Raw genomic sequence first — 14,888 nt, 5'->3', positions numbered from 1 at the left:
TATTTCTCCAGGGATCCGGCCGATCGCTCATGTGGAGAACCCCCACGGAAATTACAGGCGCAGGAATCAAATGTGGGACCTTCCTGATCCATAAGGCCCAAAATTACAGCATCCAATGCATTTAATGGTTCCCACCCATTGGGAGAGCCCATCACCAATTTCTGTTTGAAATACTTTGCAGCTCCAAAGCTGAGAATACTGCCAAGTCCACAATTTTAAACTGTTCTTTTGAGACTGGGCTCGAGGCAGTGACTCCTGTTTTTCTGTCCTCAGATCAGCAGACAAAAGAGAGGCATTCAGATAACACCGCTTTTGTTCATCAAAGAGGGCTGGATTTCTACTGTGGTTTCCAGTTCAGTATATAATGCCGGCCAAGTCAAATAAAAAAAAAATAGATGAACAGATTACAAAAACAGTCATAAAGATGACATTCTCACATTTTAGTAGCAAAGCCTTATTTAAACCAAATTTGGCAGTCCCACATTTACATACTGAATTTCTTCCAAGTTATTAAATACACCAGTCAGTATTCCAGTGTAAAGTTTATAAAAACTAACCAACTTCAATTATATATTGTTAAAATTAGTGATGCATTTGTTGTTCTTAGCACTTTACTATCTGGTATTAAACAAAGGTGGTGGTTTAATAATAACAAATTGCATTTTTAGCTAAAATTTAGAAGTATAGTATGAATAATTGTAACAACATGGAATATACATTAAAATCAAGAAAAATATGACTTGCAAAAAATTTTTTTGAGAGAAAGAGAAAAATGTAAAGATCGGTTTAATACCAGTCAGGAACTCTGTGCCAATCTGTGAATATTCCACCTGTACACTGGGCTCCGCACTCAATCAGGTGACCTGCAAGACTGAACACCAAATGGAAAAGTATATTCTGTAAAGTTTAGAAGCACACGCCTTTGTGAGATAAACAAAAATGATCATGCAAAGTTCAGAACCATTCAATGCCCAGTGAACTGCATGGTGCAGTGAGTTCGAAAACTATCTCTGTCGTCTTTGGGAATTGTGTTGATTCAAACCCAGATTGATGGTTTTGAAACCTTCTCCCTCTGCTAGCTGCAAGAATTTAACGGCAGGACCTCATTAGCATTTTTTTCTTCCATTTCCTGCCTGACAGCTGGCCAGATTGACAGGTTAGCCGGTTGCCGGGCAGGCAAGCCAGTGGCAGGAGGCCACAGCCGGGGATCCTTGGGGACGGTCCTCGGCAATCGGGAGAGATTGGGGCTTGGTGGGGGTCGGATTCCAGCAATCGGGAGGGAGGGCTGGGGGGTGGTTGGCCAATCACAGCAGCAAGGAGGCCGCAATCAGGAGAAGGGAGGCCAAAAGTTTGCTTGAGGGGCTGAGGGGAGCACTCTTGCTCCTCCTGGCTCACAAGGAGTGCCCTAAAAAGCACTTACCTTCTGCAGCCAGCTTCTCCCATCTCCATTTAGCTGTGGAGCTTCCCGAGCCCTGGGAAACCCAGCCAGCAGCTGTTAAGTTTAAATCAGGCTCCCAACTGCACTGTGGGAGCCTGATTTAAATATTATAATGAAGAGTCCCGCCTCGCCAAGACACTCACACGGCACATTACTTGCACGGTACGTTACCCACCGGCATACAAATGGCGGCATGCGTGTTCACAACGGGTTGGAACACATCCTCCGATTTAAAATTTTTAACCACCGCACTCCCAATCCTCTCCCACCCGTTGTGGGGTGGGGAGTGGTTAATATCGTCCCCTAGATGTCAAAGTGAAAACTTTAATTCTCCAACACTGATGCCGTTCACTTTGGTAAACATCAAAAAAAATTAGGACACGTAAAATACAGAATAGAAAGTGAGTTGTGGCAGTTGTTAATAAAGCCTTTAAATTTAGTCAAAATTTTAAACTTTCTAATTAAGAAATTAGCAGGTTTACCAGTAAAAGAAAATCATGATCTGGTTAGCAGGTAGTTCCCAGCATGCCCATTTGAAAAGTCATGGGTCTATTTAAAAGGTGTTACTTGCCAATTTTGTTGAAAAGCCCAGTAAAACTCTCCCCACCACCAGTGGTTATGTATTTAGTCAGATGCTCAGAGGACAGGTTTGGAGGCGGGTCCGGAGCTAAAATCAAAATGATTGACAGCGGGTTGTGAACCCGCTGCTATCCCGTCTCCACGCGACTTTCCAAAGTGTCGGGTCTGCGACTTCCGATCAGACCCAACACCAAGCGGTGGGAGAGGCACTTAAGGTAGTTAACAGCTTGTACCTGCTTAATCCTATTTTTATAGGCTTTTTCGATTTTGCCACATTTTCAGCGTGTTCCACGTCGTTCGACAAACACGCCAGCTGATTGTGTCGGGTATTGCAACAAACTGAATCGCTCACAGCTGCAACTGCAGCATAAAAGCTAACCTGCCACATCAGTTCAATTTCAGATGCCAGAGCTTTCTGCTTTCAGGATTTGGAAGACATTTTTCGGGTGTATTGATTTTGTAACTGTTTGTTCTGAGATCTATATGCACTGTGACCTCCTTGGAAAAACCTCTCTCCACATTGACTGAGCGCTTATAACATCTCTTCCTCAACTGACATATAGACTAGCAGCATGGGAACCATTTATACCCTCTCATCCTGGTCCTCAGATTCAGAGGACAAGCAGCCGCGGCAGCAGCAGAACCAGGCACACCAGCAGCACCAACAACAAGAGCGCCAGCCTTCTCCTCAGCCACCTGATACTGCACAGGGCAGAGGGCATCAACGCAGGGCTGCACTGCGCCGCAGGAGTTACCCCAAACACAGGGTTTACAGCCGAGGATGAGCTTCCTCAATATGAGTGAGCAGCAGTGCCAAAGGAGGCTGAGGCTTTCGCGAGAGGTAGTCGTTGACATCTGCACAATGCTGCACCAACACCTGCAGCCCAGAGGAGCGGGTGGACACTTCTTACCAGTGGCTGTTAAAGTCACCACCGCCCTCAACTTCTTTGCTTCAAGGTCCTTCCAGGATCAGCAGCAGACATAGAAACATAGAAGATAGGAGCAGGAGTAGGCCATTCGGCCCCTCGAGTCTGCTCCGCCATTCAATGAGATCATGGCTGATCATCTAATTTCAGTACCCTGTCCCTGCCTTCTCCCCATATCCCGTGATCCGTTTAGCCTTGAGAAATATATCCAACTCCTTCTTTAATATATTTAATGAATTGGCCTCCACTGCCTTCTGTGGTAGAGAATTCCACAGGTTCACCACTCTCTGGGTGAAGAAATTCCTCATCTCTGTCCTAAATGGCTTACTCCTTATCCTTAGACTGTGACCCCTGGTTCTGGACTCCCCGGCCATCGGGAACATCTTTCCTGCATCCAGTCTGTCCAGTCCTGTTAGAATTTTATACGTTTCAATGAGGTCCCCTCTCATTCTTCTAAACTCCAGCGAGTATAAGCCCAATCGACCCAATCTCTCCTCATACGTCATTCTTGCCATCCCAGGTATCAGTCTGGTCAATCTTCGCTGCACTCCCTCCATGGCAAGAACATCCTTCCTCAGATAAGGTGACCAAAACTGCACACAATACTCATGGTGTGGTCTCACCAAGGCCCTGTACAACTGCAGCAAGACATCCTTGTTCTTGTACTCGAACCCTCTCGCTATGAAGGCCAACATACCATTTGCCTTCTTAACCGCCTGCTGCATCTGCATGCTTACCTTCAGCGACTGGTGCACAAGGACACCCAGGTCTCGTTGCACTTCCCCTTTTCCCAATCTATTGCCATTCAGATAATAATCTGCCTTCCTGTTTTTGCCATCAAAGTGGATAACCTCGCATTTATCCACATTATACTGCATCTGCCATGCTTCTGCCCAATCACCCAACCTGTCCAAATCATACTGGAGTTTCTCGGCATCCTCCTCACAGCACACACGCCCACCCAGCTTTGTGTCGTCTGCAAACTTGGAGATATTACATCTAGTTCCCTCGTCTAGATCATATATATATATATTGTGAATAGCTGGGGTCCTAGGACCGATCCCTGCGGTACCCCACTAGTCACTGCCTGCCACTCGGAAAAAGACCTGTTTATTCCAACTCTTTGCTTCCTGTCTGCCAACCAGTTCTTTATCCAAGTCAGTACCTTGCCCCCAATCCCATGTGCCTTAACTTTACAGGCTAATCTCTTATGCGGGACCTTATCAAAAGCCTTCTGAAAGTCCAAATACACCACATCCACTGGTTCTCCCTTATCTATTCTACCAGTTACATCCTCAAAAAATTCCAGTAGATTAGTCAAGCACGATTTACCTTTTGTAAATCCATGCTGACTTTGTCCGATCCTGTCACTATTTTACAAGTGCTCTGCTATTACATCTTTTATAATGGACTCTAGCATTTTCCCCACTACCGATGTCAGGCTTACCGGTCTCTAATTCCCTGTTTTCTCTCTACCACCTTTTTTGAATAGTGGGGTTACATTAGCTACCCTCCAATCAATGGGAACTGTTCCAGAGTCTATCGAATTTTGGAAGATGACCAGCAATGCATCTACTATTTCTAAGGCCACTTCCATAAGTACCCTAGGATGTAGATTATCAGGCCCTGGGGATTTATCGGCCTTCAATCCCATTAATTTCTCCAACACCATTTCCTTACAAATACTGATTTCTTTCAGTTCCTCCCTCTCATTAGACCCTATGTTCCCCGACATCTCTGGGAGGTTATTTGTGTCCTCCTTTGTGAAGACAGAACCAAAGTATGTATTTAATTGGTCTGCCATTTCTTTGTTCCCCATTATAAATTCCCCTGATTCCGACTGCAAGAGACCTACACTTGACTTCACCAATCTTTTTCTCTTCACATATCTATAAAAGCTTTTACAGTCCTCAGGTTTACTGCTTTTTCTGGCCAATTTATATGTCTTCTCCTTGGATCTTATGCTATCCCTAATTTCCCTTGTTAGCCACGGTTGAGTCACCTTTTTTGTTTTATTTTTATGCCAAACAGGGATGAACAAATTCTGTAGTTCATCCATGCGATGTCTGAATGTTTGCCATTGCCTATCCACCGTCAACCCTTTGAGTAACATTCCTCAATCAATCCTTCCCAACTCACGCCTCATACCATCGTAGTTTCCTTTATTTAAATTCAGGACCCTAGTCTCTGAGTCAACTACTTCACTCTCCATCTTAATGAAGAATTCTATCATATTATGATCGCTCCGACCCAAGGGGCCTTGCACAACAAGATTGCTAATTAATCCTTTCTCATTACATAATACCCAGTCTAAGATGGCCTGATCTCTAGTTGGTTCCTCGACATATTGGTCCAGGAAACCATCTCGTATACACTCGAGGAATTCCTCCTCCACAGTATTGTTACTAATTTGGTTAGCCCAATCTATATGTAGATTAAAGTCACCCATGATCACTGCTGTGCCCTTATTGCACGCGTCTCTAATTGCCCGTTTAATGCCATCCCCAACCTGCGCAGTACTGTTTGGAGGGCTGTATACCACTCCTACTAACGTTTTCTGCCCCTTGGTATTTCTCAGTTCTACCCATACAGATTCCACATCATCAGAGCTAATATCCTTCCTTTCGATTGTGTTAATCCCCTCTTTAACCAGCAATGCTACCCCACCTCCTTTTCTTTTTTGCCTATCTTTCCTGAATATTGAATACCCCTGGATGTTGAGTTCCCAGCCTTGGTCACCCTGGAGCCATGTTTCCATAATCCCAATCATATCATATCCGTTTTCCTCTATTTGCACAGCTAATTCATCCACCTTATTACGAATGTTCCTCGCATTAAGACACAAGGGCCTAGAAATTGGGTATAGCCCCGCTTGAGGCGTTAGAACTGGCGATGCACAAAGTTTATAGCCAGACGAAACTTTTCGCCGCCTGGCGCGATATTGGGTTGCATCGCCCCCAAAGGGGATTGAGGCGCTAAATCAGCCATTGCACGGTGCTCTTAAGGCGCAAAAGGTCAGGCGCTACTCAATATCGACGCGGACGGGCGCAGCGCAGGTGAACTCAATTACGGGAAAGCACGAGACCTACAGGTGCCGGCCGGCTCTTAAAGGGGCGGGTCAGTCAGACTGAGCTTAAACACCCAATGCCCTGTAGGCCTCAGATTCGGCGCTCGCCCTTGTCTGGCGTTAGAAACTTGTGCATTATGGAGAAGGTTAGGCAGAGAGCAGAGCGCTTCAGCACTGAGGCTCTGGACCACTTGGTGGCTGCAGTTGAACACCGTCGAGAGGTCCTGTATCCGGATAATGGCAAGAGGCCAAATCAGAAGGCTTATCAACGATCTTGGAGGGAGGTTGCTGTGAGGGTGAATTCCAGCAGCATGGCGACCAGGACCCCTGTTCAGTGCAGAAAGAAATTCAACGACCTCACACGGATCGTTAGGGTGAGTGATGGTTTACCAAACTTGTGCTTCCCTCCATCTGCAGCTGACTTCGGGCACCCTGCTGCAATGATGCGCCAATGGCCATCTGTCAGTATGCACCCATGGCCCTTTCTGGCCACACACATGGACAGATGTCTCAAGGCCTCATGTAAGGGCTCTTGCACCATGGGGGGCATGCGATGAGGTCTCAAGGCCTCATGTAACAGAACCTCCCTTTCTTTCCCCTGCAGTCCAAGATGGCACAGATTAGAAAGGAGCAGCGTCGAACCGGTGGCGGACCTGCACAAGTGGTCACTCTCACGGATCTGGAGGAGAGAGTGCACCAGATACTTGGAGGACGTCTGTCTGGTCCTGTGACCACTGCATCTGCCGACCCCATTACCGACAGCGAGGGTAAGACTCTCACCTTTTCCACCTGTTGCCTTTCACTTGGTCCCCCCGCCAGCATGTATCCTCAGTGTGCAGCCATGTCAGAGCCTTGCCGCAATCTGGCATGCCTTTCAGCAAACCTGTCCTTTTGCTACAGCCACTCTTCCACCTCCCACTTTCAGATGAAGCAGCACCAACTCGGGCTCAACGCGCTGAAGCTGCCAGTGCCAGTGCCACCGGAGGCGAGGACCAGGAGGAATCCGGACCAGCCGTTGCAGAATCCGGGGAGCTGAGACATCTGCAGAGTGGGGATAGTAGTCCCCTGGAGGGGAGGGGGGTGGCTCTGAGGATGAACCAGTTGCCGGACCAAGCGGCATGGAGCAACGCAGGGGGGATAGGCAAGTTCGGCCACCGTCTCCCCGCAGGGCAAGGCAGGTCGTCATGACTGCTGCACAGAGTGCAGATGAGGTCCGTCACCCTCCAAACAAGCTCCCATTCCGATGCCAGTTGGTCAAAAGGCTTTTAGGTGTAGTGGTGCAAGTGCTTCGGACAGGGTTGAAGGTCCCAAGTACTGTAAAGCTCAAATCCCAGAACTCCGCTCCACATTAGCTCGCCAACTCTCTCTAGCAGCGAGCGCAATGAACAGGCCAAGTGGCAGAAGATTCTGCAGTAGAGCTGTCCCCTTTAAATAGCGCCCCCCTACTCCGAGAAGGGCCTGTTAGCCCTCCCTCGAACTGTCACTAATAGCGCTGGGCGCTAAGGCTCCGGGCGCCACCCAATATGCGCTCAGGCGCTCCTAAAAGGCGTTGCACACTGAAATGACGTCATGAGCTGCTTGCGCTCGCGGGCGCGCGCAAACACTTAGCGCAGGCGCTAAATGTATAGTCAATATCTGAGTTGGCGCTGTCTTCATAGCGTCCGCCCCAACATAGCGCTTCGCCCCAATTCTAGGTCTCTTTAGGCGCTCAGCGCCAGCGCTACCAACCCAATTTCTAGGCCATGGCCTTCAGGCTTGCTTTTTTAACACTCTTATACCTTTTAGAAATATTATTTACTGTGGCCATGTTTGATTTAAACCCTTGATTTCTCTGACTGCCACCTTTGTTTTTCTTCTTCCTTTCTTTTGCTTCTATCCTTGTTTCACTTTCCTCTGTCTCGCTGCTCAGGTTCCCAACTCCCTGCCATTTTAGTTTAAACCCTCCCCCAGATAACTAGCAAACACTCCCCCTAGGATATCGGTCCCGGTCGTGCCCAGGTGCAAGCCGTCCGGATTGAACTGGTCCCACCTCCCCCAGAACAGGTTCCAATGTCCCAGGAATTTGAATCCCTCCCCCTTGCACCATTCCTCTAGCCACGTATTCATCTGAAATATCCTTCTATTTCTACTCTGACTAGCACGTGGCACTGGTAGCAATCCTGAGATTACTACCTTTGAGGTCCTATTTTTTAATTTACCTCCTAACTCCCTATATTCAGCTTTTAGGACCTCATCCCATTTTTTACCTATATCGTTGGTACCTATATGCACCACAACAACTGGCTGTTCACCCTCCCCTTCCAAAATGTTCTGCAGCCATTCTGAGACATCCTTGACCCTTGCACCAGGGAGGCAACATACCATCCTGGAGTCTCGTTTGCGGCCACAGAAACGCCTATCTATTCCCCTTACAATAGAATCCCCTATTACTATAGCTCTTCCACTCTTTTTCCTCCTGTCCTGTGCAGCAGAACCACCCACGGTGCCAGGAAGTAGGCTGCTGCTGCCTTCCTCTGATAAGCCATCTCCCTCACCAATATCCAAAGCGGTATATCTGTTTGAGAGGGGGATAGCCACAGGGGACCCCTGCACTACCTGCCTGCGCCTACTACTCTGCCTGGTGGTCACCCATTCTCTTCCTGCCTGTGCAGACTTTACCTGCGGCATCAGCGGCATCTCCCAGTCGGCCACACACAGTTGCATCACGCAGGTCACTGATGCCCTGTTTGCCAAGTCGCACAATTACATCCACTTCTCAACGGATGAAGCAAGTGTTACCGCGCGGGCGGTTGGGTTTGCCAATCTGGCAGGCTTCCCAAGGGTGCAGGGCGTCATCGACTGCACACATGTGGCCATCAGGGCACCCCATCAACAACCCAGCTGTATTTGTGAACCGCAAGGACTTCCACTCCCTTAACGTGCAGCTCGTGTGTAACCACAGGAAGAACATTATGCATGTTTGCGCCATGTTCCCTGGCAGCTGCCATGACTCCTTCATCCTGCGACTGTCTACTGTGCCTCAGCTCTTCGATCCGCCAACCCAACTTTCTGGATGGCTCCTTGGAGACAAGGGCTATCCCCTGAAGGTGTGGCTAATGACACCGATGAGGAGGCCATCAAACGAAGCTGAGGAGCGGTACAATGTGAGCCACATTTCCACCAGAAGCTTCATAGAACAAACCATCGGCTTTCTCAAAATGCGCTTCAGATGCCTGGACAGTTCTGGTGGAGCCCTACAGTATGCACCAGCCAGGGTCTCCAGAATCATTGTGGTCTGCTGTGCCCTGCACAACATCACACTGCAGTGTGGCTTATCGCTGCCTGAGGAACAAGTGCCAGAGTGCACAGCCTCCTCCTCAGAGGAGGAGGAGGAGGAGGAGGAGGAAGAGCTGAATGAGGCTGCAGATGAGGAAGACCTGGCGGAGGCGGCTGTCCCCGTGTCACCAGCACGCGAGCACATTGCTGGCCGTGAGGCAAGGGATGGACTAATCCATGCCAGATTCGCGTAACTTTTCACAGCAAAGACATATGGCTGGCACATGCACATGAAGGTTGGCAGGACCATTCCACACCATACAGCATCTGTACAATAAACTGCACATTCCTATCACTCTCCCCAACATCACTGCAGATGAAAGGCGCCCTCACCCCTCACGGTGCCACTTCCAATTCTGAGCACACATAGGGCAACTCTTTGAATCTTCGGCATCACATTTGTTTAATACAATATAAATAAAGATGACAAATGTAACTTTGTATTATAACAAAACACCCAAGTGACTACTCTTGTGACTATTTGTGTGCTAGCTTTCTCTTACGCGTGCTTCTACGTGGTGCTTCCCCTGTGGCATCAGCAGATGTAGAGGCAGCTTGCTCACTCCCCTGCTGCGCCTGCTTAGATGCCTTTGGCGGGCATCCTCTGCATTTGGGAGCCTGGGAGGGCTCCGCAAAAGTTTGGTCCTCCTGCAGCTGTGCAAGGGCAGAGAGCCATCTCTGTTGGGTGAGGCATCTGGGGCTCTGACCGAGCACTCCGCAGTGGCATGGGAGTGTGAGCGCTTGGAGAGGAGCCCCACTTCCTTGTTGTTGACCACCAACATCCCTCTCATGGGTCACCCACACTTCACTGCTAACAAGTAGCTGGAGAGCACCTTGCTGCACATCAGTGGGGCCATGAGGACCCATTTCTGTGCTGACAGTCCTCATAACAAGGACGTCCATGAACCTCTGGTTTCTCTGCTCAATAGATACCTATCTATCTCCATAGATGACCATTTATTTAGAAGTGTTACCATGTTCTCCTGAGTCTGGCGATTTATGTCCTCCATGGAGGTTGCCATCCTTTCCATGGTGGCACCTACATTCGCCATTGCGTGCACCATGGCACTGCTCATGTTTGACATGGACTCCAAATTCTCTGCACACTCGTAGTTACTGTGGTTGCAAACCCAGTCAGAGCCTCCTGCACTTGTTCCTGAAGCTCTAGCACCGCTCTCTTTTTGGATGGCCCCAGAGGCACAGCGTCTACATGCAGCTGAGCAGAGCTAGGAGCGTCCTGCAGCCTCTGACGAGGACTCTCCACTGCTGTCCTGTCTCCACCATCTGCTGATGCTCACTTGTGAGCTGTGATACACCAGGTGACAACACTACTCTATGTGGCGATGGACCCACCGAGGTGTGCGTTTCTGCGCTGGTGCTGGGTGCATTCATTTCTGCTGATGCTGCTCCCTCAGAGGCTGCAGGTTCCTCTGAGGAGTCCTCCTGCTCTTCCTCCTAGACAATGGGGAGGGGGGCTCTCAGTGGTCCTGTGGGGGTGTAAAGGCCTGAGTTAGACATGTGATATTTAGGTAGCAGACACATCCCACTGATGATCAGAACTCAATTTCTATGAACATCAGATGCCATATTAGTCACTCATGAAATCTAAATCAGAGGGTTGCAAATCTATTTTGTCACCAGCTTGCTGTACTGCGCCCGTCTCTCCGTCCCCCACTTCCAGCTCCTCTGCACCTCTGACGATCTCGATAGCAGCCTCCTCAGCATTAGTTAAATGCACCATGGATGGTGGGCCTCCTCCTGTCCTCTCCCTCTCCCTCTTATTGTGGTCTCTCTTTTCCTGCAATGAGGGACACAAGTGGAGTTTCAGCGAGATTGATGGAGTGAGTGTAAAGATTCCATAACATAGAAGCTTAGAGGTAGACAAAGATGGAGTGAGGTGCCAATACCAAGGGCCCTCCCTGTGCGTTGTTAGTTGTTGTCATTGCATAAGAGTGATAGTGAGTGTGAGGTGTGCATAGTAGAATGGTGAAGTGATTCTGTACATAGAGAGAGAGGGATGGTTAAGGGTGCAAGGGATGTAAGGGCAAGTTGGGATGTGCAGAGTGCTGGTGATGAGAAGAGATGGGAAGCAGATTGAAGGTAAGTGTGATGTTATACTCACTTTTGCTGAGCGCAGCAGATCATTGAACCGTTTCCTGCACTGAACCCAGGTGCGTGAGCACAAGGACCTTGCACTGACCTCCTCAGCAGTTTGCAGCCAGGCTGCCTTTGTTTGCTGAAGAGGCTTCCTCCGTCCAGTGGGAGGGAACAGAACCTCCCTGTGCCCTCTCACTCCCTCCACAAGAGCATGGAGGGAATCTTCATCAAAGCGGGGAGCAGCCTTTGTTCTTGGAGCAGTCATCTCGCAAACACCAGCACTCATGAGCATCACAAAGTAAATGATACCCAAAGGATACATGGGCCCCTTAAATGTAGCTGAGTCAAAGACGTCAGCAAAGGCGAGCAACAGACCCGCGCCCACTGATTAGGCCGGGTAACGCGCACAGCGGGCTTAATAAGCCCAATCTACTGAAAATTGTTAACTCAGTGCGGATGGAACCGGCAGCGGGACCAGAACCCGCCAAACAGCAAACCCGAAGTAAACCCGCCTCCAGACGGAAAATCCAGCCCCATATATCTAATCTCAGGAAGTCATACACCAATATTTTATAAGATCTGACAAAGTGATTTTATTTTACTCATGACTCAATCAGTGCTTAAGAGCACAAGGATTGATATACAGTAATAGGATATTTTCATCATACATATCTTCTAAAGGAATCCCAAATCTGTTAAGAAAAAGACTCTTACCAGATGTGAGCAACCCAAGTACAGCTCATGTATGTGCACCTTCTAATAGTTTCTGGATTAAAAATCAGAATGATGTATTCTATATTATACTAGTGATTCCAGAGCACTGCAAGGTCAGATCAGTCATGTACTTTTTATACCACTTTGAAATCAATTATTATAAAATCATAGGAGTTTACACACTCAGTATTCTACCAGGGAGTCTTACCCAGCCTGGTTTACACAGTCCAGTCCAAAACTACACGGCCAACTCTTAATTCCCACTGAAGTGGTCTAGTAAGCCACTCAATTGTTAAAAAAAAAAATCACTGCAAAAGCACCTTCTCAGGACAACTAGGGATGGGCTATAAATGTGAACTTGCCAGTGTTGCTTAAATCCCGAAAACAAATGGGGGAAAAAACAAACACATTGATGCGCTATCAATTCTAATAAAAGGCTGGGTAGAGTTCAGAACGACAGGCTTTTATTAACTACTGAATTGCACTTCAGACAGATCAGGACTATGCCTCTAGTGGACGACCGAATGCCAGGAGCTGCCATGCGGCCGCTCTTATACTCGGTAGCCCAGGGGCGGAGTCAGCTGAGGCATAGTCAGGCACAACAGTGAAACAAGAGTGAACGACAACAACAACAACAACAGTGAACACAGTGAACTACAGTGGTTTACCACATTCACCCCTCGTTTAAAATTAAGTCCGGCGGGGTGAAGTGTATCAAAAGTTCGAGTAGGCGAGTCTGTCGGGCGGCCTCGTTTGCCGTCGAGATCTTCGTGGCGACGGTTGCGATGGTACAGCTTCCCACGACGCGTCTTGAGCGGGGTCCAGCACCGGCGTATCGTCCCCTTTGGTGTTGGGTGGGCGAGTGGACTCCGGCTGGTCCTGGGGGCGTGGCATGCCGTCTACTGGGGTGGAATGGACAGGGGTGAGAATTGGGTCTACTGAATTTTGGGCCGTGTCGGAGGGGGTCGTGGTGGGGGGCAATGGTGGCGGGTCAGTGGACCCCGAGGGTGCCAGATCTCTAATGGAGACTGTATCCTCCCGCCCGTCCGGGTATGTCACGTAGGCGTACTGGGGGTTGGCATGGAGGAGGTGAACCTTCTCTACCAGGGGAGCCGTTTTGTGGGACCTTACATGCTTCCTCAGCAGGACGGGCCCTGGGGACGTCAGCCAGTGTGGTAGTGAGTTACCGGATGTGGACCTCCGGGGAAAAACAAACATTCGCTCATGGGGGGTTGCGTTGGTGGCTGTACACAGCAGTGACCGGATGGAGTGGAGCGCATCGGGTAGGACATCCTGCCAACGGGAGGTCAGAAGGCCCCTAGATTTTAAGGCTAGGAGGGCCGCCTTCCAGACCGTCGCGTTCTCTCTTTCAACCTGTCCGTTCCCCCGGGGGTTGTAGCTGGTGGTCCGGCTTGAGGCAATACCTCTCATGAGCAGGTACTGACGGAGTTCATCGCTCATGAAGGACGAGCCCCGGTTGCTATGAATATAGCTGGGAAAACCGAACAGAGCAAAGAGGTTGTGCAGGCATTTAATGACCGTAGCGGTGGTCATGTCCGGGCAGGGGATGGCAAAAGGGAAACGGGAGTACTCATCAACTATGTTGAGGAAGTACACATTGCGGTCAGAGGAGGGGAGGGGCCCTTTAAAGTCGATACTCAGGCGCTCAAAAGGGCGGGTGGCCTTGATCAGGTTTGCTCTGTCAGGCCTATAGAAGCGCGGCTTGCACTCTGCACAGACTGGGCAGCTCCTGGTCATGGTCCTGACCTCCTCGATGGAGTAAGGCAGGTTGCGGCCCTTAATGAAATGGAAGAACCTGGTGACCCCCGGGTGGCAGAGGTCGTTGTGGAGGCCCCGTAGTCTATCGATCTGCACGGTGGCGCATGTGCCTCGCGATAGAGCGTCTGAGGGTTCGTTGAGTTTCCCTGGCCGGTACAAGATGTCGTAATTGTAGGTGGAAAGTTCGATTCTCCACCTCAAAATCTTGTCATTTTTGATTTTACCCCTCTGCTTGTTGTTGAACATGAAAGCAACTGAACGCTGGTCAGTAAGCAGGGTAAATCGTTTTCCAGCCAGGTAGTGCCGCCAGTGGCGCACCGCCTCCACAATGGCCTGGGCCTCTTTTTCCACAGAGGAGTGTCTGAGTTCGGAGCCCTGGAGGGTTCGTGAAAAGAAGGCCACGGGTCTTCCCGCCTGGTTAAGGGTAGCGGCCAGGGCAAAGTCGGATGCATCGCTCTCCACCTGGAAAGGGATGGACTCGTCTACCGAGTGCATGGTGGCCTTGGCAATGTCATCTTTTATACGGTGAAAGGCTAAGCGGGCCTCCGCCGTCAGGGGGAAGGAAGTGGACTTGATAAGTGGACGGGCTTTGTCCGCATAATGAGGGACCCACTGGGCGTAATAGGAAAAGAAGCCCAGGCACCTTTTGAGGGCCTTGAGACAGTGGGGCAGGGGAAGTTCCATCAACGGGCGCATCCGGTCAGGGTCAGGACTGATGACTCCGTGTTTCACCACGCAACCAAGGATAGCGAGGCGGGCTGTGCGGAATATGCACTTTTCCTTGTTGTACGTGAGGTTTAGGAGTTGGGCCGTGCGGAGGAACTTATCAAGATTGGCGTCATGGTCCTGCAGGTCATGGCCGCAGATGGTCACGTTGTCCAGGTAGGGAAACGTGGCCTGTAACGCATTCTCGTCGACCATCCGGTCCATCTCCCTCTGGAAGACGGAGACACCGTTGGTGACGCCAAAAGGA

General features: G+C 49.6%; 1 protein-coding gene across 6 annotated transcripts in view; it reads right to left on the bottom strand.

Moving 5' to 3' along the window:
• Positions 1-14,888, bottom strand: part of LOC147122869 (uncharacterized) — a 278,977-nt gene that overhangs the window by 151,585 nt on the left and 112,504 nt on the right. For 4 of the 6 annotated variants that reach the window (XM_085961537.1, XM_085961547.1, XM_085961520.1 and 1 more), the window contains one exon: positions 794-871. The exons of the other annotated variants lie outside the window; for them this stretch is intronic. In XM_085961537.1, coding sequence (XP_085817663.1) covers positions 794-871 — 78 coding nt within the window. The remainder of the gene's footprint in view (positions 1-793; positions 872-14,888) is intronic. 6 annotated transcript variants of the gene reach the window in all.

The sequence above is a fragment of the Somniosus microcephalus genome, chromosome 2, assembly GCF_052327205.1.
Source record: "Somniosus microcephalus isolate GS21.2 chromosome 2, FLI_Smic_1.0, whole genome shotgun sequence".
Taxonomy (NCBI): Eukaryota; Metazoa; Chordata; class Chondrichthyes; order Squaliformes; family Somniosidae; genus Somniosus; species Somniosus microcephalus.
The sequence above is the reverse complement of the archived record's forward strand: the minus strand, read 5'-3'. Positions and strand labels throughout refer to the sequence as shown.